General features: G+C 42.7%; 1 protein-coding gene across 1 annotated transcript in view; it reads left to right on the top strand.

Annotated features, from left to right (window-relative positions):
• The window catches only part of Slc9c2 (solute carrier family 9 member C2 (putative)), a 66,663-nt gene that overhangs the window by 34,438 nt on the left and 6,756 nt on the right, over window positions 1–25,469 (top strand). Inside the window, exons 17-27 of the mRNA XM_050130658.1 lie at window positions 358–546; window positions 2,403–2,552; window positions 5,660–5,711; window positions 7,284–7,432; window positions 8,247–8,372; window positions 12,278–12,376; window positions 15,662–15,829; window positions 17,069–17,200; window positions 19,840–20,025; window positions 21,642–21,726; window positions 22,959–23,014. Coding sequence (XP_049986615.1) covers window positions 358–546; window positions 2,403–2,552; window positions 5,660–5,711; window positions 7,284–7,432; window positions 8,247–8,372; window positions 12,278–12,376; window positions 15,662–15,829; window positions 17,069–17,200; window positions 19,840–20,025; window positions 21,642–21,726; window positions 22,959–23,014 — 1,392 coding nt within the window. The remainder of the gene's footprint in view (window positions 1–357; window positions 547–2,402; window positions 2,553–5,659; window positions 5,712–7,283; window positions 7,433–8,246; window positions 8,373–12,277; window positions 12,377–15,661; window positions 15,830–17,068; window positions 17,201–19,839; window positions 20,026–21,641; window positions 21,727–22,958; window positions 23,015–25,469) is intronic.

The following is a 25,469-nucleotide window of genomic DNA, read 5'->3' on the forward strand; positions in this document are numbered from 1 at the left end:
TCCCCAGTCTTCTCTCTGCCCTGGCTAGCTATCAGTCAATCTTTTTTTTTTTTTTAATTAAAAAGGACAGCAACACATTTTCACAGTACACAGAAGGATTATCCCACAGAAATCCATAACTGTAACTCCAGATCCAGGGTATCAGATGCTCTGTTCTGGACTCCACGGGCACCTGCACACAGGTAGTGTGCGTAAACATATGCTCAGGTGAACACACACATACACATAAAACAAAAAGGTCACACCTAGGGTGTAACTCACTTCTAGCTAACTTACAAGTTTAAATATTTCCCTCTCCCCTATGTCAATATATAGTTGTTATGGAGTAACATATATTCTGTTTGTGTTTTTAAACAGATAATGATTTTAAAAAAAAAGTACTTTCTTCAGAATTGGAATACTTTGGATTTTTTCATCATAGTTATGGGAATCGTTGATATATTGTGCATCTACTTTGTCAAGCTGAGACCAGACAGCTTGATTCTGATCCAGTTTACAGTGGTGATAGGATATTTAAGAATAATTAGGTTTCTTCCTATCTTTAAGGTAAGGGTTCCTATGCTAAAATACTGGTTCGCTGCATGGTTTACTAAGTGAGTTAGTAAGCTTCACTCTTTTGAGAAAATGAGAGAAGGAGCTGTCTCTTTCAGAATGTTCTTCAAGCAGAGTTTCTTGGGTTTACTTAACAGAAGTATGGGTGAGGCTTTACTTACAGAGGTGACTCAGAATTGGCAGGTCAGTTTCTTTCCCCAGCAGGCCTCACCATTACATAATCTGGGGAAGAGGCCTTGTGAGCCTTGTAAATTTCAGGGACTTTCTGATACTTGTGAGTGGTTTATACTTTCTGAGTCTTAAGGAGACTTCCTCCAGAATAGAATGTTTCATTTTAGAGGAGATGGTTAAACAAACACAAATCTATTGAGAGTGTGCCCACCAGTTCTCAATCAGGTAGTTAACCCTTCTGTCTTGTACTGCCTGAACAAAATCATAGTAAAGTGTATTTAGTAAATCAATATTATTATATAGTTGGGTTTTTTAATTAAGCACTTACTTTTTTCCAGGAACTGGGGCAAGTACTTTATATACTTTATCCAGTTAAACTCTTACAATAACCTTCTGGGGTAGGTGTAACTTCTACATAAAGTTAGGTGCCCTAAAAATTAGACTCAGTCCAACGTGACTTCAAAAAGAAACATCTCTGCCTTGGCAAAGGTTGGGAAAACATTGGAGATCTTTATTTTAGATGCCCTAGGCATCAGTGGTCAGCTCAGGGGGTGTCAGTCTATCACAAGAGAAGACTTTGAAAACATTTTCTTTAAACAAAATCCCTCTACACCCAAGTTTGTAATCAAATGGCAGCTTATACGTCCCAACTCTGTTCTTTTAATTCTGGCACCATGGTACTATTTTCTTGTTACTTTCTCCTCTACTGATATTGAGTCTCCCACCAAATGCTCCTGTGCTCTGACCCAGCATGGTCTCTATGGGAAGCACCTTGCTGTGACAGTTGGCTTTGGAGCAGTGGCTCCATTGGGTTCCTAGGCTTTACATATTAGTTTCATTTTGCTTAGGAGGAAACGGAGTCCTCAGAGTCACAGGGAGTTTGCTGAAGGTCACAGAGACGGCGGCTGGAGAGATGGTATAAGTCTTAACTCTTAAGTCCCTGCATTAGGTGGCCGCAGCCTAAAAGTAGAGAAATGTAGAACAAGGAAGGAAGGAGGCCTGCATGGTGCAGAGAGAGCGTTTATTCCTCAAAGCTGTTGCTCAGCGCCCTGGGCCACCACTTCTGCTTTCTGATATTGAAGAGGAGAGAGACTACGGTACAGGGACTGGGACTCCACCTAAAGCTACAGTCAATTATTCACAGAGCTTTGACTTTCGGGAGTGGTCACAAACCCAAGTGTGTATGGATGCAGTCAGTGGCCCGCTGACCACACACCACAGTGTCTGACACTGAACTTCTGGACAGGACCAAATTCTGCATTTCTAGAAAGTTCCTGGACATGTTTTTTGCTGGCCTACATTTGACACTTGGAGAATTTCTGCCAGAATGGGTGTTTTCCTCATGATTTTTTTTTTTGTTAAAAAATAAATTAACACACAGTATTAGATTTCAATCTAGGGTTTTCAAATAAAACTATATTTTTATTAATTTTGCTCCCTCCTCTACCATCCCATTGCCTCTTCTTGTGCACCCCAGTCTTTTTTCTACTTTTCTGTCCCAGGGCTCTGTTGCCTCCTCTGCCTTGCTCAGTGCCTTTAATTCCCTCCTGTGGTCTCCACAGCCTGTACCTACACTCTCTCCTGCTTACGTGTATGCCCATAGCATTGTAAACTCGATCCTCATGAAAGAGAAAACACTTAATTAAATGCATGCTTTTTCCTTCACCTTATTGCTTCAGATTATAATACCAATACTAATAAATATTGCGGACGTACAGATCAAGAAGAGCCTCAGTTTGATGTACAGTATTACAAAAGGCTATGTCAAAAGTCAGGAAGATGCCAAACTTTTGGTCAGGCAAATTTCTGGTCGTGAATCAATCTATCAGGTGAGAAACAGGCAGAGGATGGGGTGGATGGGAATTACCTTACCTAGGTATATTCATGTCTTTAGGATCAGCTTGTCAGGTATGTGACCAACAGACAGATCTCAGTAGTCAAACAGGTTCAAATGTTTGTTAAACAAGGTTCTTCAGAGAAGAGTGTAAACTTTCATGTGTGTATGTGTGTGCATACACGCATATGTGGGTGTATGGTTGTGTGTGTATGCACTTGGGTGTGCTATGTGAGACCCTATCTCAAACAAAATAAGACAAGACACAACAAGCAAAAGCAATAATGATGATGATTACCCACCAAAAAGAGAACTGAAAATGCTGAACAAAGCCAAATGTGAGCTGGGCACTCACGGAGCCTCATGGTGAAGCTGATGGTCGTGGAAACAGTGCTGGTAGTGAGATGGGTGTAATGAGTGAGTCGCGGTGAGTCACTGGTCCAAGAAGAGCTGGCAAGTAAAAGTGACTCAGCTTGCTCCCGCCCAGCCAGAAACAGCCCCTGTTAAATGTAATGCTTAGCCCTCTGCGTGTTCTCTAGCCCTCTGTTGCGTTCCTTCTGTTCATTTGCAGACCCATTAAAATGTTGCTTTAATTTTTTGACCACCATTTTGATTATTTCTTTCTCCAAGCAATGGTTTCTCTCTTTCCCTCCCTCCCTCCGTCCCTCCGTCCCTCCCTCCCTCCTTCCCTCCCTCCCTTCCTCCCTCCTTCCCTCTCTCCCTCCCTCCTTCCCTCCCTCCCTCCCTCTTTCTCCCCCCCCCCGTCTCTTGAATCTCATATTTATTTGAAAAGTTTCTGTTTCCTGCACGACTTCTGCTCCCTTGACGTCCCATTTCAAAAGTGGGAATTGTTTCTAGGTTATACTGGACTACACAGTGAGTTCTAGGTTGGCTGAGGCTACACAATGGGACCCTTTCCCTCCCCTGCCATAGCCCTCCCCAAACAGAAAACAAAGACACAAAACAGAGAATGTGGAGAAGTTCACAGAGGCTTTAGAGGGAGGAAGATGAGAGAAGACAAACCGGGGAGGGCGCTAAGGACGTTTGGAGACATTTAGGAGCTGGCAGAGGGATCTGGAGGAGTTGCCTTGATAGCTAAGGTAGAAAAGAAGCCTCCATTGGCACTTTAAAGGGAGAGATGACCCAGTGGTTAAGAGCACTGGCTGTTCTTTCAGAGGCTCCAGATTCATTTCTCAGCAGCACATGGCACCTCACAGGCATCTTTAGCTCTAGCTCCAGGGATGTGATGCTGGCATCTAGTCCCCCAGGTACCAAGCACTCATATGGTGCAGACATAAATTTGGACGAAACACCCCTACACATGAAAGAAAATAAAAATTCAGAAGCAGAGGACTTCAGTAAAGACTTCAGTGACTTTTTGAGATATGTATTAGGTAGCTGCTTCTTCTGAAGTGACTGGGTTGTTTTTTTAATTTTTTGTCTCTTTGTTCTTTGGGGGGGCACCACCCAGCTCCCAAATAAATACACGGAGGCTTATTCTTTCTTATGAATGCCCAACCTTTGCTTGGCTTGTTTCTAGCCAGATTTTCTTAATTTAAATTATCCCATCTACCTTTAGCCTCTGGATTTTTATCTTTCTCTGTTCTCTATATCTTTCTTTACTTCTTGCTCTGTGGCTTGCTGTGAAGCTGGGTGACTGGCTCCCTGGAGTCCTCCTCCTTCTTGTTCCTCCTTGATTTCCTTTTCCAGATTTCTCTTCCTATTTATTCTGTCTGCCAGCCCTACCTGTCCTCGTTCCTGCCTTGCTATTGGCTCTTTATTTGACCAATCAGGTTTTAGACAGACAAAGATACACAGCTTCACAGAGTTAGACAAATGCAGCCTAAAAGAATGCCACACATCTTTGCGTCATTAAACAAATGTCCCACAGCATAAACGAATGTAACACATCTTAAACTAAATTCCACAACACCGGGTGTTTCTGGAAACTGGCCTATGGCAGTTTACCTGCAGTGAGGTGACCGACATTGCCTCTCTGGTAGTGGTGTCTTTGAAGGCAGGAGGTACTGTTGCCCAGAATCTCAGTGTGAACATAAATTCAATTCTGCACAAAGGAGACTTAGCATAATTCAAAAAGGGCTGGACATGAGTATGTTGGTGCCATAAGATGTCTAATACTAATACTAATATCGAAGTGTTTCATAAAAGATGACATATCTCATTTGCATATACAAAGAAAGGGATTTACTAGGTGTAAATTTTTTAAAAGTCCAAACAAACAAGAAAAAACAATTTCTTTTTGTTTAAGCTTCAGATAACAGACCTATTGTTTCCGATAAGCAGTATCTGAGTGCCTTTCAGGTGCCTGTATGTGGCAACCCAGGGGACTGTGCACTGTTGTCTCAGCGTCAGTGCGGTATCTGAGGGCATTGCAGGCACCCGCATGTGACAACACAGAGGACTGTGCCTTGTTGCCTCCGAGTTGGTGTGGCTAAGAAAACGCTCCAGAAAGACTGACAGCCGGAGTGAGCTTTATGAGGAACAGTGCCTGGGACACAGTGAGCAGCCCACAGTAGCTGTTGTGGGGTTGAAAAAGCAATCACACCATCTGTTTGCCTCAGTGTGGAGTTACTTCTCCGATTGTTTAAGGAGTGGCCTTTAGGAGCATGAACTCGTTTACAGAGCATGTCCACACCATTCCACTTGCTAATGTGCTCTTGGCAAAGTAGATCCCCAAATAGCTGTTTCCCTAGGCATGCATTCAAATTGGTCTCTGCCAATGAGAATTCTTAGTGGTGCACAGTGGAGTGAAGGGTACTTTCGTTCCTCCTTCCCTCCCTTCCTTCCCTCCCTCCCTCTTTGTTTCCTTTCTTTCTTTCTTTCTTTCTTTCTTTCTTTCTTTCTTTCTTTCTTTCTTTCAAAATAAAAACAGTTACAGTAAAGCAAGGTACTTAAGCAAAACATCAGCCTTGCACCATTCATAGCAATTTGAGTCCCAGTCTGGGGAATACAGCGAAATTCTTCTGGAAGACAAAAGCTCCCCTAGATCAAACTAAGTGAGACTTCCTTTGTGATGCTTCTCAGGTGATAAAACCAGGATTGTACTTGGTGTAATAAGAACCATTCCTTAATTTCTTACAGAAACTGTATGACATTCTAGAAAAAAACAAACGAGAGGCTATTAAAGAACTAGGTGAGTGGTTGGAGCATTTGCTTCTCTGTTTTGTTTTGCGAGTCTATAGATTTTATTTCTCTGTGCTTCAGAAGGCCAACATCCCAGATCATGGTCTATCGAGGTTGGTTTCTGGTGAAGCCTGGCTTCTTGGGGGGTAATTATGGCTGTCTCATTGCTGTGTCCCCATTTGACCTTTTCTGCATGGACAGAGGAACTCTGGTACCCAATTTCTCTTATAAGGATGAGAACCCATCTTTACACAGTGGGGACTCCACCGTTATGGTACCCTTTAAGCCTCATCACCTCTGTGAAGGCCCTTTTCTAAATATGGTCACATGGATTAGAGCTCCCACTCTGATTGTGGGTCACTGACAACACAATTCTGTTGGTGTCAGAGTGAAAAAGTTCTGGGAAGAAAAAAATTCCAAAGCGCCAGAGAACTCTCTGGAGGAATTCAACCACCGATGGGTATTTTCTCCTTCCTCTGTGGGCATACACTCTATTATTTAAGCTTTTCAACTCTCTTCAGTGAGCATTTGTCCTTTTGTAATAGGGAAGGTTGCACAGAGACGCAACCCCTGTCTCCCTGGGGGAGCCTTTTCTTGACAGATACTCCTCAGGGCTCTGTTGCTCTGCGGACAGCAGAAAAGTAAGACATACAGAAAGAAAGAAAGGTAAGAAGCTTCAGGCACAAGGTGGATAAAGAGGAACAGATTAACTTAAGTTAAAAGAGCTAGCCAGAAACAAGCCTAAGTTAGGCCACACATTCATAACTAGTAAGAAGTCTCCATGTCATGGTTTGGGATCTGGCAAGCAGCCTGAAAGAAGGAAGCCTGGTACAAAACATTAGAGAGAGCCTGGCAGGTGCTGTTTCAGTGTAGGGAAAAGATGGAGGCAGGGTGTCTGCTCAGATGGCAAGGTCAGGGCCCTCAAGGTTTTTAGGAAGAAACACACATGGGTTAGCTTTGACAAGAAGTTGTTTTGCTCAGCGTGGTTAGCTTGCCTGAGGCCATGTGGCTAATAGGTGGCAGTCAGATCTCTAGCTTTGGTGGATCTGGTACTAAAAATCTATGCTCTAGATCGTGGCTACCCTTTATTTTACTGGTCACCTCATTTTAGTGAAAAAAGATGTGTAAGTACCTTCCATACGTACATCAGACATGGTGCTCAACGTAAAGATGACACATAAAATGCTAATTTTGGCCAAGAGTCTAGCCCCTGACTTCTTGTATTATTACAAAGGAATGAGAATGCCACTTGATCTCACAAGACTTACCTAAGTCCAGATGTTCTTTCTAACGAAAGTCATCCATCCACCAAAGAATACATAGAGGATGAGGCAGAGATGTCAAAACAATACCCTAGTCAATTGAGTTTTGACACAGAAATAGGCAGTGAGATACCATGGGGATAAGACAGAGAGTGGTGTAGTTGTGGGGGAAACTAGTTTTCAATCTTCTCATCCATTTGATGGGATGCAAATTCACCCTACTAGCCCCAGGAGTTCTGCGAGAATGAAAGGCTATGGTACAATATTGGTTGTTATTGTGGTTACTGCGTAGGTTGCTTACCAAGTCTATTCTTTCCCAGGGCTCCTAGAGCACGAAGGACGCGATGTCGTCATTGCCCTGAAGACAAAGCAGGCCATCCGCCATGTGATTGCTAAAGCCCTGAAGAACCTCACCTTCCTCTGGTCAAGAGGCATCATTGACAAGCACGAGGGCATCGAAATGAATAAGGTAGTAATGCAGTCCCCACCTTGTGTGGTTCTGGAAGTTCAGGCGACCCAGGGTGTAATGAGAGGAGGAGTTTGGGGAAAGCGGTTAACCACAGGAGCTACCTTGACAATTCCGGGCATTCTTAATTCCCGTGGCAATCACAGCCAGTACTGCCTGGCATGCTCCAGCAGTTGGAACACCTTGACTTCAAGCGACTAAAGCCAACTGCAGTTAAATTCAGTGAAGAAGCAAGCATGGAGATTTAAAAAACGGGACTCAGAGGACTTGCAGGCTGTGTGCCCAGGCTTCAGGAAGGGACTTGAAGAAAGACTTAGAAAAATTTCAAGATTCCTTACTTCTTATCAGGATTGTCTCTGAAACTTTCCTCTGGCTTGTTAGCTAGACTCAGTAGATTGATTGATTGATTCCCTCTTCTCCATTTACTGGTAAAATTTGTATTGCACAATTTCACTGACAGGGGCATCTGTGGAGACCATAACATATTTGTAGGGGTCTCTCTCTCTCTCTCTCTCTCTCTCTCTCTCTCTCTCTCTCTCTCTCTCTCTCTCTCTCTCTGTGTGTGTAAGAGAGGGTAGGATGTAATAGTTGAATTATAAAGATGAGAAGTTTTATCTGAGTTAATAAGTGAAAATAAGAGGAAGGTAACAGGAACAAAAAGAGTATAATACACATGGCAGTGGGGAGTGGGGGTTGTGAGTCAAAGTCCGCACAGCACAATCATATTTAGTATTTAGATTTCCTTGGTTTTGACTTCATGCCTTTTTTTTTTTTGGCCACAGAAATGATCACCATAATTTCTCATGTTCATTTTTAGGTACTTCTTACAAAAATAAAAGCCTTGAATAACTTTCCAATGGCAATCCCACCTCCAACCCCAGACAAATACCTACCCAACATCGTTTGGATGGAAAATAAAGATGTTCTCATTGAGTTCTTCAAGGTAATAATGTCTTCTGTTCTGGTACAGGATGTAAACATTTCCCCTGCCCCGACCAATGACTAAAGAAATGCTTATCAGAAATAGGACTTTAATTAAATAAGCTTTTTTTTATTGAAGACATCAAAAATCCAATTTAAACAAGGAGAAAATGTTCTGAAGAATGTGGTTGCTTTCACAAGTGAAGAGCCACTTGGCTATCGTAGGTTGATTTGCTATAGCAAAGTACTGTAGACCAAGTGGCTTTCAAACAACCAAAATTTACTTCTCATGCCGGGTGGTGGTGGCACACGGCTTTAATCCCACTCGGGAGGCAGAGGCAGGAGGATCCCTGTGAGTTCGAGGCCAGCCTGGTCTACAAGAGCTAGTTCCAGGACAGTCTCCAAACCTATAGAGAAACCCTGTCTTGAAAAACAAACAAACAAACAAAAAAACCAAGCAAAACAAAACTAAAAAACAACAAAAAAAGAAAGAAAGTTCTCACAGTTCTGGAATCTGGGAAATCAGCTGGGAAATCCGAACTCAGGGCATGATCAGATGTGGTGTCTGGTGAGAGTCTGCGTCTGATTTATAAATGATTGTCTTCTGATCCTATCTGACAGAAGGAGCAAGAGGGCTCTATGGCGCTAATCCCAAACATGAGGACTTCACCCTTATGACCTAAGCACTTCCCAAAGGCTCTCTCTCCTAAAAGCCTCACGCTGGGGCCTGGGACTTCAGCATAGGAATTCTAGGGAGACACAATCATTCAGTCTAAAACATTAGCCATCCTTGGGCAGGGTGGAAAGACCTAACAGAAATTTGTGAACATTTTTTTTCTTCTAATGCTTGGGTACAAGAAATAGGTTCTCAAATCCTAGTTTTGTGCTTCAGTTCGGACTCTTGGGAAGTTTGGTTGGTGTAGCTTGTAGCAGCTGTCCAGAGGGAAGCCTTGTTGGCGGAATCTTCTGGGGGTGGTTTGGAAAACAGATGGTGTCTAATAATGGGAGAGGGCTAGCCTGAGACTGGGAAGAAGCAATTGAAGGGTGCTTGTTAAAGCTCGCATCCCCTGAAGGTTTTTATTATTTTTTTAAACAGAGTTTTAAGATAAAATTAGAATTTGGTTCCTTATAGGTAGTAATTTTCACAATGATTGACTGGCCAGACAGCAATGAACTAGGAGCCATGGTAAAAAGGATGAGAAGGTAACGCCACATGCTAAGGACAGACAAACATCTTTATGGACAGCTCAGGCACGGCCTTTCTCCCCTCCACAGTTAGTCACACTCTGCAGGGCTGGTGGGTTTTCCCCCTCTGCCTACAGATGCAATGCGCTGATTAGGTGGCTCCTAACTTTCCTAAGTTTTGCCATCTAAGTCAGATTTCGCCAGGCTAAAACTCACACCAAGTTAGAAACTTGTGGTTGCCTTTTTAATCAGCAACAGCCCAGCACTCTTGCCTGGGTTGACAAATCCGCAAGGCAAAAGAGCAGAAGCATCTCTTATTGTAGATGAGTTCATCCTCACTGTCTGTCCTAGCTACGAGGAGCCAACATTGCAGAGCTAACTTTCTCTACTGCTCCCTGCTTCCAACTCCCAATAGTTAGTTAATTGCAATGGCAATTATCAGTCTGGGGAGACGGCGCAGTAGGTAAAGCATGTGCTGTGCCAGCGTGAGGACCTGAGTTCAGATCACCAGAACCTGTGTGAAGTGGGGTGTAGTAGCACATGTCTATAGTCCCAGTGTCCCACGGTGAGAGAGAAGGCAGAGACAGGTATTCCTGCCAGCTCCTAGATCAGCTGTCTTTGAGTATGAAGAAGTGAACAATGAAAAAGAGACCTTGTCTCAAACATGGTAGAAGGTGAGGACCAAGACCTGGGACTGTCCTCTGCCCTCCATACATGGACTGTGCGTACACACACACACACACACACACACACACACACACACGAGAATAGTCTATAAAGATCAGTGTAAAGAGGTTGGTAGAAAACCAAGGCTGAAATAATACATAAACAAGTCATTAACCTTAGATCCCTTGGATTTCTAGCTGTAGCCTTGCCAGTGCTTGTGCATCATCACACAGTTGAGAACCGCGTAGAGTGCGGGGTGAGAGCTGTTTTTCTCAACTTCACGCTCTGAGACAGCCAGTATGGGTGATTTGGAAACCTGTTGATTGCATTTATTTCTCAAATGACAACTACCACCATAGTTTTCCTATTACAATCCCTTCACTAGCTCACTTTGTTTAAAGCCCAAACTCTTTTCTACGCTCATGAGCATCTTCAAGACCTGGATCTGGACTTGGTTATGCTATGACTTTTATGGGGAGGGGACTTAAGCAATTTTGCTTTTGTAGGCCTGTTCCTCCACAAAAATATGTGGAAAATTCTACTTTGTATCTGTTGGTGTTATTATAAAAATAAGGATATTAGACTGGGGAGATGGGAAAGTGTTTGCCATGGCCTGGCATGTGGACCCGAATTTGAGTCCCTAGAATGCACGTAAAGCTGGACATGGTAGCATGCCTCTGTAGTCCCAGCTTGTGGTGAGATGGAAGGCAACAGGAAAATTCCTGGAAGCTTGTGGCCAGGAAGCCTAGTGCACACAGTGTCTCAAGAGACCCTGTCTCAAACAAGGTGCAAGGCCAGGACAGACACCCAAGATTGTCTTCTGACTTCACACACAAATACACAAACACATACACAGACACACATTATACATATCAACTCACACATCATACACACTAAAAATGAATAGATTAAAGCATTTTCTTTATAAAAAACTTTATTCTCATTACTCTTTTAAAAGAATTTGGGGCTGGAGAGATGGCTCAGTGGTTAAGAGCATTGTCTGCTTTTCCAAAGGTCCTGAGTTCAATTCCCAGCAACCACATGGTGGCTCACAACCATCTGTGATGAGATCTGATTCCCTCTTCTGGCATACAAACATACATGGAAGGAATGTTGTATACATAATAAATAAATAAATCTTTAAAAAAAAGAATTTAAACATTTCTGTGAGTATATAAAGTATGTGGAGCCCCAGATACCTACAATATTCTGATGCCTAGGGATTGCTAAGTCTGGTCTCTGTCTCTGCTTGAGATATACTTAATATTCTGCAGTTATCTCAACTGTATATATTGTATTTGCTACTAGGTCTTTTCACATGTATCTGCTATCTGCTGCTCTTCTTTCGGGATCCAGCTTAGCTATCCCCACCTTGCTGGTGAGGGTATCACAAACAACTGGGAAAAACCCCCGTCTCCTTTCCTCACCATCTCCAAGTGCCCCGTTCCCATCTTCATTGCCACAACCACCACACTTTATTGACAGCACCTGTCCCACCTAAAAGCCCTTCTGTGGCCCAGAGTGGGCTGCCTGGCTTGACATTTGCAGCCCAAGCCCCAGTGAGGGTTAAACACTTTCTTATTTGTTCATTTACTCAGTTGTCCCCTGATCATTTACTGGATGCTAGCATTATTTGCTGTGATAAGTACTCAGCATGAAGTTTTTTCTTGTTTGCCTGTGTTTTTATTTCTTCAAATTGATGTGATATGTATATATACTATAACTAAGAATCCCAGAAGATGTTTTCCTTTTTTATGCTATTTGAAAACTATTTTTAATTTTAAAACATTATTTCTGTGAGCCGGGCCTTTAATCCCAGCACTCAGGAGGCAGAGACAGGTGGATCTCTGTGAGTTCGAGGCCAGCCTGGTCTACAGAGCTAGTTCCAGGACAGGCTCCAAAGCCACAGAGAAACCCTGTCTCGAAAAACCAAAAAAACAAAAACAACCCCCCCCCAAAACCAAACCAAAACATAACAACAACAACAACAAAAAACCCAAAACGTTATTTCTGTTTAGACAAGTGGTCTATGAAATTTTAGGATTGAGCTCTTCCCTACTTTATTTTGCCATTCAGGAAAGAACTCGACTCACCTATTTTGACTACGGTGATATCATCTGTAGAGAAGGTGAAATGCCCCAAGGAATCTTCTTAATTATTTCAGGAATGGCAAGTGTAAGAACAACTAATTTTTCTTCATTTAAATGCATTTTGAATATACAGTTGTAACTTAGGGGTAAGTTCTGGAGCTGAAAAGTTTGAAATTGTATGTCTCTTCCACGTGACACCATTCCTGTGGAGAGTAAGGATGGCGGCCGCGACAGAATCTTCATACTTAATACTCGAATGTGCTTCCCATTTTACAAAGTGCACTCAGAGTTGTTACTTACTCTTCACAAAAAAGCTGGAGGAATTAGTAGTTCAGGATGTTCAGGCGTGGAAACCAGTAAGCACTTGAACTCATTTACCTAAATGAGCGTTCAGGCATAAGGGCTTGGCTGCAGCTCTGAGTCTCACAGGTCAAGTTGGATGAAGAACAAAACAAAACTTTTCAGTTGATCAATGAGGAGACTTTTGTTTGAGGAGATAGAGATAGATAGATAGATAGATAGATAGATAGATAGATAGATAGACAGACAGACAGACAGACAGATGTTGTCTGAGTTTCTCTCCTGCCTGGTTTCTGTCCTCCCACCAGGTCCCACAGCTATTTAGCTCCAAAGAAATCACACAGAGGTCTATATTAGTGATAAACTGATTGGCCCATTAGCTCAGGCTTCTTAGTAACTCTTTTAACTTATATTAACCCATTATTCTTGTCTATGTTAGCCACATGTCTCAGTACACATGTCTCTCAGGTCACATCTTGCTTCTTCGGTGTCTGGACAGGACTGGGGAGGAATGGGCTTCCTCCTTCCCCGAATTTTCCTGTTCTCATTGACCTGCCTCTACTTCCTGTCTGGTTGTCCTGCCTATACTTCCTGCCTGGCTACAGGCCAATCAGCGTTTTATTTAAAACATAATTGTCAGAATATAGACAATTGTCCCACACCAGATAGATAGATAGAAAGAATATGAATTCTGTAGTGTGATGGGAGGCAAGAATCCTGTCTCCTCCTTCATACTGGTATCTTAGTAGTTGACTACAGTGGTCAGCGTGGCTTATACACTGATCAGTTCCTAGTTCCCAGCTGATGATTTTATGTGACAAGCCTTTATCCTAGGGAAAAGAGTATATTTAGCTTTTGAATTTTAAAATGAGTATTTCAGAAAATTTCACACTAATGAAAATAAGCTACTGTGATAAAAATAATATGAAGAAATAATGTAATACCAGGGATTTGATTCGAGGCAGTTTAGTTCGTTGATTGAACAGATTACTTTTTGCTATCATGAGTAAGCACTGGGTTGAAAAAACTGACAGAAATCTCAGCTCATTTGGAACTTATTTTCCAGTGGAAGGATAAAAGGAGAGGACATGGTATATAAAATAAGTTAAATATATACACATTTAGTATTGTAAAAGAGGTGTCCTAGGAATAAGGATTTCTCCAGGAAACTTTCATGCCAGGGATAAAGATGCCCCCATAGGACCTCTGATGTAAAGACTGAGCAAACTCATCATCGCTTGCCTGTGCTCAACCATTTTTCTTCACTCTTGTAAAGTTCAGGGTTCTGCCTAGGGAATCATGCTACCCACAGTGGTCAGGTCAATTTAAAAAATCAAGACAATCTCTCACAGACATGTCCATAGAAGAGCCTGGCTTAGATCATTCCTCATTTGAGACTCATCTCAGGTTATTCTAGGTTATGAGAAGTTGACAGACTTTGTGTGTGTGTGTGTGTGTGTGTGTTTCTGGTAACAAAACTGGTGGTCATGAAGGGACAATATGTTGGGTCTTTTGGCTATGGCACCCCCAGAATCTTACTTGTGGCTATTTGGTCCTGAGAATTTTTTTTTTTTTTTTGAGAGAGGGTTTCTGTGTATAGATCTGGCTGTCCTGGAACTCTGGAGATCAGACTTGATTTGAATCCAGAGATCCACCTGCTTCTGCCTACCAAGTGCAGGGACTGTAGGACTGTGCCACCATTCTGTCTCTCTGTCTGTCTGTCTGTCTGTCTGTCTGTCTGTCTGTCTCTCCCCCTCTCTCCTTTCAAAGTGTTAGTGTCTCTCACTGCCTATGAAGAAAACAACATAGCATAAAGAATGGGAAAAATAATTTATTGCAGCTTTGTCTATAACTGGGAAGAGGACAATTCTCAATCTCTCTATGCATTTCTCATAAAAATGAACAGAATGTAAACAAGAGTCAGAAAATATACACATGGTAGCTTTTCTCCTGATAGACGAGTCTTTCTTCTGACACCAGGAATTCTGTGGGTGGCTCATCCTTATTCTCAGCCTGGAAATGAGATCTCTTTGGAGTAATGTTCAAGTCTAAACATGAAATTCATTTTTGTTTCTTTGTAAGCCTTCTACATATCTTAAAGGCAGTTGTATACAGTATTTTTATTGTGATCCATCCCACAAGATCAAGCGTAGAATTTTCCATCAATGGTGATATTTCAGTCCTCAAAAATTTTCAGATTTTGGAGCATTTTAGATTTCAGTTAGCTTGGGTTAGGGCTCTCCAACCAGGAGTATGTTAAAAGTGATGGAGAAAGGAAGAGGTTACTCTTAAGGTTTATAAAAGTACTTGAGAAAGGCAATGTGATTTGTTATTTAATCCTTATAAGAATCTTGTTTTTGTTTGTTTGTTTTGTTTTTCAGTGCTAAGGATTGAACTTGAGGCCTCAAGCATGTTAGGCCAGTGCTGGTATTTTGAAGGAGCTGCGGGCGCATTCCTGCTGCCTGGCTCCTGGCCGCCAGCTAGCTTATGCCCCGAAATAATTACACAGAAACTGTATTCTTTTAAACACTGCTTGGCCCATTAGTTTTAACCTCTTATTGGCTAGCTCTTACATATTGATCTAACCCATTTCTAATATTCTGTGTAGCACCACGAGCTGGCTTAGCAGGAAAGATCTTAACCTGCATCTGTCTGGAGTGGGAGAATCATGGCAACTGCCTGACTCGGCTTCTTTCTCCCAGCATTCTGTTCTATTTACTCTGCCTACCTAATTTTCTGTCCTATCAGGCCAAGCAGTTTTCTTTATTAGTTAACCAATGAAAGCAACAGATAAGATACAAGACCCACCTCCATCACTGGTACCCCTGAGCTACATTCCTAGATCAACAACTTGACTTTTTATGTGAGGAAAACCTTTGCCTTGAAGTGTTAAAATACGGACTAAACCATGACTTTTGTGAAAGTCAACTCTTTCCTTAATTCTTGACACATCTCGTTAAAAAAAAATCTTTGACTTGCTCTAGAACAATTGTAAGACAGAGTCGAAGCTATTGGAATACTCAAAGAATTTAACATTTTTATTTCCCTTTTCATAATCTCTCCCCTACAGTTGCATAGCTCATCTCCCACCTTTGGGTTAGACGCAAACCAGGGGACTGAAAGACAGTTCAAGACTATGTACACAGAGTACTGTACCAGTGGAGATGTACTTGGTGAGCTCAGCTGCTTGCTTAAGCGTGAAATTGAATATACTGCCATCTGTGAAACTACTTTGCAGGTACAAAATACTTCAGTTGTAGGTTATTAGTTAATTCTTGATAAGAAATGCCAGTATCTTTTCTCTAGTTGGGGTGTGATATTTTATTTGATCACATGATCAGCCAATGGTAGCAGTATGGACTAGCTCAGAGAAGAGAGACTTAATCTCTCACAAATGAATCTCTGCTGAGCTCTGCTGCATCTTGCTGTGGATAAGTTACTTAGCCTCCTTGAGTCTTGGTTTCCTTTGTATTTAAGTTGAGAGGAAGCCTGTCCTTCGATGCCATGGAGATTAGATGACGTTATGGTCTGCAGTGTTATGCTGTGTGAATTGCACCATTCTGAAAGCATGGAAGAATACTCATTTGTTTTCAGACTCCCTTCCTTTTGTTTACACTTGCCAAGTATCACGTTAGTTACTGGTTCAACAAAAAAGTGATTGAAATATCATTTGGTATGGACAACCCTCCCAAAAAGATCTGCTGTTCCTATCACAAGTTGTTCTCAGTTTTCTAGGCTGATAGAAGGAACATAGTCTTAGGGGGATGTGGAGAAGCAGGAAGGAATTGTTCCAATTGTTGTTTGTGGGAGAGGAGAGAAAGGATGTATTTAGTCACAGATCTGAATGAGCTCATGACAATTCATTACGCTGGAGTCCCGGCAGAGAGGAAGGAGTTTGCTTCTGAAAAGGGACCCTATAAGTCGGGAGCACTGTTAATGAACTGTAGTGAGAAACCCATTTCCCGAATCTTACGCTCATGAGACAGAATTTCAATGTAACTATTGAATTATGAATATCTGTTTTTTTTAAAAAAAATTTTTCTTTTTATTTTTAATCATGTGTAGTTGTGTACATGTGTGTGCGCGCAGGTGTGTGTATGTGAGTGAGTACAGGTGACAGCAGAGGCCAGAGGCATTGGATCCCAGGAGCTGGAGTTGCAGATGGTTGTGAGCCACCTGACCTGGGTTCTGGGAACCAGACCTGGGTCCTCTGTAGAAAAGCCAGAGCTCTTAACTGCTGAGCCATCTCTACAGCCCCTCAGGGGCTACTTTAAAAGTGTATACCTTTCACTGGACCACAGGTTTTTATCATATTATATAATCTTTTCACAACGCTAATTCTTTTGAATATTAGAGTACCATATTGATGCTAGAGTATCCTTGAGTTGGTAACTGGTTGTCCGAGGAGATGGTGGCCATCCTGTTTAATGACTGATTTTAATCTAGCTGTCTGTGTCCTGGTACCTTGTTATTTCAGGCTTTCTTCATCTCCTTGGAGGATTTATATGAAGGTTTTGATGTCTTCTGGCCATCTCTGGAATATAAAATATGGCTCAAGCTTGCTCTTGGTGTTGCAAATCAGTATTTTGAACAAGTTATTGCTGGTGAGGTAAGTTATATGAAGAAAATGTAAATACATTTGTAGGCACTAATTTTTTTAAAATGAAGTATTTTTCAGACAAAGATAGAAAGAAAGGTGGTGTTTGATTTTTTAAAGTTGGTTTTAACAGCTGTCTTATCCTAAATCCCTGTGAGCCGTTAATCCTCTTGTCACAGGCTATCTCAAAGATCCCTATAAAGAATAGAATTAGAAGCTTTTGAATAAGTAGATACCCCCAAAGCTGAACTTATCATCAATCCAATCAGAAGAACTTAATGAACAACCCTGGACACACATCTCTTAGGTTTACAGAACTTGTTGGCGAGCTTTTCCTCCAAAGTGTAGTGGTTCCAGTCGGCCCCTGGCCAGCGTCATCTGTAGTCTTGTGTTTGTAAGTGACTTAGTCTTTATTCTCACCCCTACTGTGAGTCAGAAGCCTAGGAGGTGAAAGACCCAAAGCTCAACGATTTTCGCTTACTGTAAACCTTGGGTTAGAAACAGTGCATCCTCCAAGCCAGTCAGGTTTTGTTTCCAAAGGATAATTACTTTCAGGAAAACCTTGGCGGAGGAGTAAGGCGAGTAAGAGCCTTTTCCTTTTATGTTGCCTCTCCAGAAGAGTAAGACAATTGCTCGTCTAGAATGAGCCATTAAGACCAGGATGTTGAACTATTTCAACAGCAGGACAACTGTTCTTTATACTTACATGTTGATTCACAGGCCTTGCAAATTCATGATGTAAATAAGAATGTTCCAATATAAAATGTCAGGGACAATAATGTTTATCCACAACCTACTTAGCCACACTATTGCTGCGATAAATATTCTGACAAAAGCAGCACCCATGTTTATTTGAGGGCACAGTTCAAGGGCACAGCCCATGCTGGCAGTGAAGTCAAGGATGCAGGATGATGCATGCCACTGTCACAGCACACCTGCCGTCAGGAAGTGGAGAGCAATGAATGTAGATTAGTGTTCAGCCTCCCTTCGCTACTCTGTGCCAGTTCAGGGTCCCCTGCCCAGAGAATGGTCCTGCCCACAGTGAAGATGGAGCTTTCTACATTAATTCACAGGTCAGGATAATCCCTCATGGACACACCCAGAGGGCCACTTCGCAGGTGATTCGAGATTCTTTCAAACTGACAGCACTCACCATTACCTCTCCAGTCTTACTCCTCAAGGAATATCTACTCGATTCCCCCCTACCCCATCAGATAAGTTCAGAACCTCATTTATTCTGCCTAGCAAAAATGCACTTCATTTCCCCCCCCCCAATAACTCAGGGGCTTTAAGAAGGGGAGGAGAGACTGTCCGAATCCAATAATGTAAATACAGAAAAAACAAATTTAGTACTTTGGGTATTAAATCGCATCTTCCACAACTTGAGAAACTTGATTGTGTCCTGACTATTAAGTGATACTAAGGATTTCATAATTAGTCATTATTAACTCATTAGTGACATTGTGGTTTTATAAGCAATCCTTTAAAAACGTCACTTTCAACTGAGGGAAGGAGGGAGAAGCATGAGGATCAAGAGCGAGAGGTCAACCTCAACTACAGACTGAATCTGCTTTAAAACAAAGCCAAAAACAAAACAAACAAAAATAATTTTAGGTGTGAAAACCTGAAATGAGAGGGAAGCTGTTTTTTTTTTTTAAACAAAAAACACTAACAACAACAGCATCAAAAAGAGAGAACAATTGTGAGAAGATTTGAGGACTCTTTTCCTTCTGATAACCCCATGAAAGCATTACCCAAAGAAGACTTTTTAGCACCCCAGACGTTCATGAATGCTCTTTGCTTCTCCGCTCTATTGAAATATTCTCACATTTTCAAACCCCGATACCATACTTCTAGGTTCTTCCCCCTACTTGTTGCAAAATTTTCCATAACCTGTTTGCTAATTTTCTTATGTTTTTGGTGACCTGGCTGAGATGATGCCCCCAGAAAATAAGCCCTTCGCTTGCCTGTCGGTGACTGACAACCAAAGGTTTCCCTGAAAGCAAGGCGAGCTTCTGCAGATGGGAAACATCTGGTTCAGCCTTCTTTCCTTGGCTTGGACTTGGCTGCCTTTATCTTCATGTAGCATTCTGCCTGTATTCAAGTTGGTCTACAAAGTTCCCCCACTCCTACATAACCTCATCTTACCTGGCTACAGAGACTCTACTCCCAAATAAAGTCATATTTGGAGACACTGGGGCTTCATCTAAACCTTTGGGGTACGAACTCAAGTATATCCACAACAGCTGCTGTTCCATTCCAAAGTCTACGTTTCTGAGCCTTGCTGTATGGCCCAGATGCAATGCCTGGCTTGCCTTGATTTGGGGCTTTGTTATTATTGCACATTCACTTGTCAAGTGAGACATTTGCTTACTGCTAGAAGAAACCTATGCATCTTCAGCCTGGTTAAGCCTAGAAGTCCAGTAGCACATGGCTGACCACACGGTGATACTGATGGCTTGTTCATCAGACAGGGAAACCCAATTCAGGGACATTTGCAAAAGCCACGCTAAACGTTAGATAGATTCTGTCAATTCCAGAATCTACGTGCATTCTGACATCCTCAAGGAACTCAGACAAGGGCACCTGTTTCCTTCCTGATAGCATGAATTCGTCTGTTTGATTTATAAAGAATTGTGATTTTCTTGTAGGATTTAAAGTTTCAGAAGTGTGTGGTGTCCAATTATGCATATGTGGAGACTCTGTCAAGCTATAATGAAATGACTCTTAATCATGTGGCCATGAAAATCGTTATTCTTGTGTACGGCAACGTAATTAATAGCAAGACGGAAGAATCGCATGTTGCACCCAGCATTATTCCTAAGTCCTGTGATCAGGTAAAAAGTATAATTTCTAAAGAGCTATTTGCTTTGCATTGTGCTCCATAAGGAGCTTTAAAACTCAGATGACAACAGTTAATTGTGTGCTTAAAATAGCTAGTCATTAAGACAGCAAAGTTTGGAGCCAGGATTTAACAGTAGACTGGTACCTACTGGATGCAGGAACCAAGCACGCTGCCCGATTGTTTTGAGCTTTGGCTTGCTACTTAATGTAAAGAGGATGCAGGCAGCAGCCATGCTGTTAGTGTTATAGTGGTAAATATGCTGGCCTGCCCAATCACCTGGGTACCCTGTTTCTTTAAGAGACAAGCTCTGCCCACTTCCAATCTGATCTCATGCTTTCTCTCTTCTTTCTCTCTTCATCCCTTATTCTAAAGAGGCAGCCTCTCCTCATCCCCCTTTCCTCTTTCCTCTTTTTCTCTGTCCCTCTATCTCTCCCTCTTTTTCTCCCCTCCATAACTCCTTATCCTTATACCCACACAACACCCACTAAATAAACTCTATACCCAAGCTCTCTCTGCATGGAGGATCTGTCTGTTTCCCACTCTCCACGACCCCTCCCACCGCGTCCTGCCAGGGTCACCCGCACCACAAATCCTAACAGTTAGGCCAGTATGAGGACTCAGTGAGATAATTCAGAATTTAGAGACCTTAGTGCAATCACTGTTCCTCTCCTAGCATTCTGGGAAGCCAGTGGGAAGGCTGGTCTTGAGTCGTTTATCTTCGGTGTAGGTGTAACAGTCATTCATGGCTTGCTGGCCATTCCCTTCTTTCTAAACGAGGTATTCTAGTCCAGTTATAAGGAAAGTAGACATTTTTGCTTTGGCTTCCACAAATAGGCAAAAGAAAATTATTTTTCTGGCCTAATATTTCTTTGAAACAACATGGAAGGGGATTTCGAAGTAAAAGGATAGGGCTTGCCTGGGTTTGTATGGTATGTGTTGGAGTCCCAGCAGTTTGGCTGAGAGAGATGTTAGTGAGTTGGAGGCCAGCCCCTAGTGTGGGAGGTCCTTCTTTCTTTATGATTTTTGAGACAGGGTTTCTCCATAGCTTTTGGTTCTTGTCCTGGAACTAGCTCTTGTAGACCAGGCTGGCCTCAAACTCACAGAGATCAGTCTGCCTCTGCCTCCCAAGTGTTGGGATTAAAGTTGTGTGCCACCACCACCTAGCTGGGTCCTTCTTTCTATATGTTGCTTTTATCGGTTAATGAATAAAGAAACTGCCTTGGCCTGTTGATAGGGCAGAATTTAGGTAGTCAGGGAAGACAGAACTGAATGCTGGGAGAAAGAAGGACCTCCCAATCTGACTGAGAAGGCCTGCCTGTTTGTTCCTGACCGCCCGACTATCTTACACCCGAAATAATCACACGGGAACTATATTAAATCACTGCTTGGCCTATTAGCTCTAACTTCTTATTGGCTAACTCTTACAAGCCCCTTGTCTCAGAAGACAAGGAGACAGACAGACAGACACACACACACACACACATGGCTTAGGCTGGAGACCTAGTGCTAAGTTTCAACTTGTTTCTTGCATTCTTTACAAAGACATTTGGGAAGCAGCCCTTGGGGATCAATGTTCTTTTGACTAATTTTTATTTCTTTTGCTTTTAGATCCAGGGAATTTCAGATGTAAGCAAGCTTCTGATAATCCTGGCATCCGAACCTGTCAAAAATGATGCAGCTACCCCTGCCATGGGTAAGGGATGATAACCTTTTAGTGGTGAGAAAACTACCTTGAAGCATGTGGACAAATGCCAAAGCCTTTTAATTCTGCAAAGTGATTGGAGGTGGTCCCCACTCTAGGGCCCACGATGGCTGCGACTTTGGTTTTGGGAGTGTACCTACCAGCCACTAAAATCCATGTGGCTCTTGCCTCTCCTCTGTCCTTCCCTGCATACACCTTGATAACAAATAACCAGCCCTGGTCGGGTGGGCCAACAAAGTGCTGTTGGGGTGCTATTAAAATGGGGAGAGGAGCGACTCCCACCCCGGGGTCAAAGGCGGGGAGCTGGTCTGTTCCCAGAAACTGAAGGGAATATGAAACCTGACCCACCGTCTTTGAGTATTACAAACTGTACTCAGTGCCACAAGTGGACTGGATTGCCCTGGTTATACTTTGGAGGTCATTAAGTAATGGAAGTCAATAGATGGCAATGCTCAATCAGGTCGCTGAGCGCTGATGTCACAGAGAAGAGGAGGTAGGAAGGCTTTGTTCTGGGGAAACACACTCAAGGACTTCATCCTGTGCTCATTGTCCTTGCTGGGCTTTGTGTCAGCACCATCCCACCTGTCCCAGCCTGAAACATAACTGAGTGTACAGAGCATGAGACCATGCAATTCTTAATGGGTTGCTATTTTGAGAGTAGTTCTCTCCTGCCTCGGGCTCTCTGGAGGGTACTGGACAAAGGAGAGCACAATCATTAGTATTCTCTGGTGGGTTTGAGACACAACTCACAAATGGTTAAGACCAGGTCTCAACCCAGTTCTTTGAGTTGGGACTCTGACACATATTTTGCTTTGAAAAATTTCAATGAGTTGCCATGGGAAAACATGTAGAAGTTTCACGTTTACAAATGTAGATTTTGAGGTCTTCATCAAAAAAAAAAAAAAAAAAAAAAAAAAAAAAGAGAGAGAGAGAGAGAGACCTACCAGTATGCAGCCCTCACTCCCACATGTAGCAAGAGTCAGTGAGACATCAACTGATTTGTGCAGGGGAGCAGGCCTTCCTCTGGAGCTCACACTGTACACTCTAGGCTGTATACAGCCTACTTTGTTTGGGGATCCTGCTTGCCAGCCTGGATGTTAGATTTTGAGGAGCATGTTACAAAGCTCCAAAGGAAGAAACGAGGGGAACTTGTGGAGAGAGCAGACTGGTACTCCAATACTCCTAACTGTTTTTTTTTTTTTTTTTAATTCTGTTCACCTCAGTCAGTGGTGATCTTCGAACAACCAAGAAAGACTATAACTGGAAGAGAAAAGACGAGGTAATAAATTGGGCACTTGAAATAGATTTTTCTTTTTTCTTTTTTTTGGGGGGGGCATTTTTTCAAGACAGGGTTTCTGTGTGTAGCTTTTTTTGGAGTCTGTTCTGGAACTCGCTCTGTAGACCAGGTTGGTCTTGAACTCACAGAGATCTGCCTGCCTCTGCCTCCTGCATTCTGGGATTAAAGGCGTGTGCCACCACAGCCTGGTGGAACAGATTTTTCTCATTGTGAATATCAATCTACATAGCTAAAATAAATTGCACAATCAGTCGTGATGTCATGCACCTACGGAAGGGACAAGTATCAGGTCAGGATCCCTAAAACCAAGTTCTCTTCACAGAGATTTATTTGCCCCAGAGGGACAGAGGGCAGGGATAAGGAATGGAACAAGGGAGAGGGGGTAGGGTGTTTGTCCTTGAGGGACAAAGGACTGTCCCTGGATAGAGAGAAGACAGACTGGCCCATAGGCAAATGGTAGTTTATAAAGGTACAAAGGAAATCTTGTGTTAGCATGAGGTGTTTAATTTTAATTGGGCATGTTATTTAGGTGAGCCAAAGGGGGTTTTTGATTGCTGGACTTCAATACTTTGATAACTGGACCTTGATAGTCAGCCTCAGGAGGCGGAAGTGGCCAAATAAGGGAGCAGGCCTAGTATTGGCTAGTGTTAGGAATACAACCTAGCAGTTTTCAGCAAGGCAAAGGGAATGGAGAGAAGGGTAAGGCCTGCCAGAGCTGTGTCCACCACACTCCAACTGGCCAGAGTCCCTTCTCCTATAATCTCAGCACTTGGGACCTGGAGCTTAAGTCATTCTTAGCTACCTAGCAAGACTGAGGGCAGGATAAGCTGTAGGAGACCCTGTCTGTAAGCAAATACATAAATATTCAGTGGGATGGAGGAGCAAACCGCAGCAGCAGGAAAAGATGGCTTCTTACAGCTCACTAAACTGGACCAATTGAGACAAAGCTAACGGTATTACCTGAAAACTAAAGTCAGGGACCATTGTTTTGAATTGTGTAACTTGGAAGGCTGGCAAAATGGCTCAGTGGCTAGTGTGCGTATTCCATAAGCCTGAGGACCGAAGCTGGATCCCAGTCTTCACATAAAAGCATGGCCGTACAACTGAGCTGTGGCTTGTGGGTAGAGAGGGTAGGTGAACTGTGGGGCTCACTGGCCAGCTGCTCTAAAAAGGTGGATCTCTGAGTTCAAGACCAGCCTGGTCTACAGCGTGAGTTCCAGGACAGCCAAGGATACATACATAGAGAAACCCTGGCTTGGAAAACAAAAATACAAAACAAACAAAACAAAACAAAAAATTACAAAAAAAAAGAAAGAAAGAAAAGAAAAGAAAAAGAGTAAAAAGCAGAGACATAATAGGGGAGACATCGGAGGGCATCATCTTCCCTTACCCCTCCAGGCACACACGCAGTGGAGTGTGCCTGTGTACACATGTGCACATCCAAACACTGAAATGTGTAATGGACACATGCACCCTGGCTTCCTCTCCTCATTCTCCTTCCTTGCTAGTAATTCAGAGCCTAAGGATCTGTGTGATGAGGAGGGACATCCATCAAGTCAGACTTAGGTATCGCTGTCTGAGCATCCATGCTTCTCCCTTTCAGAATGCGCTATCTGGGTGGCTGGACAACTGAGCTGGGGGAAGCCACAGTTCAATCACAGGCAGCTTCCTAGAGTATCAACCAAATTAACTGTTAGTTTGCTTGAACTAAAGGTTTTATATTAACCATTATTGAATAGGATGGAAAATTTATTTGGACCTTAAAAAGAAAGCCAAAAGCTTTAAAAAGTATTATTTTTAGTTAAAATATCATTGCATTATTTCTGTCCCCTCTTTTCCTTCTAACACCTTTCATGGTCCCCTTTTCTTTCAAATTCATGGCCTCTTATTTTGTAATCATTGTTGTTCACATATACGTACGTGTAAACAGACACACACGTGCCACCCGAAGAGTCCATTCAGTGTTGCTTCCATGTGTATTTTTTGAGGGGGCTGACCACTTGGCGATCAAATAACCATTTAGGGTGTTCACCTCCAGGTGGGGTTAATTCTCCTCCCTCCTCAGTCTGTCATTACCTGTAGTCCTTCATCTAGGGATGTTTTCTCCAATCCACAGGGGCATTGCGTTAACTGTAGTCATTGCTCAGGTCTTGTTAGGCAGCCAGATTGCTGGGACTTCACGAATATAGGACACAATCTTGCCGCACATTTCCCGTTCCTCTGGTTCTGACCATCTCTGTCCACCACCTTCTGTGAGGCTCCCTGAGCCTTGGATAGAAGATCTGCATTGTAGATGTATCCCATGGGGCCGGGCAGCCCACAGTCAGTCGTTCTCTGCATTTTGACTAGCTGTGGCTTTCTGTACTGGTCTCTGCCTGCTGCAGAAGAAGCTTCTCTGACGAAGGGGAAAGCTACGCTTAGCTGGGGGTGTAAGGAT

This window comes from Alexandromys fortis, unplaced genomic scaffold (genome assembly GCF_014885135.2).
Source record: "Alexandromys fortis isolate MF-2015 unplaced genomic scaffold, M_Fortis_MF-2015_v1.1 scaffold_346, whole genome shotgun sequence".
Taxonomy (NCBI): domain Eukaryota; kingdom Metazoa; phylum Chordata; class Mammalia; order Rodentia; family Cricetidae; genus Alexandromys; species Alexandromys fortis.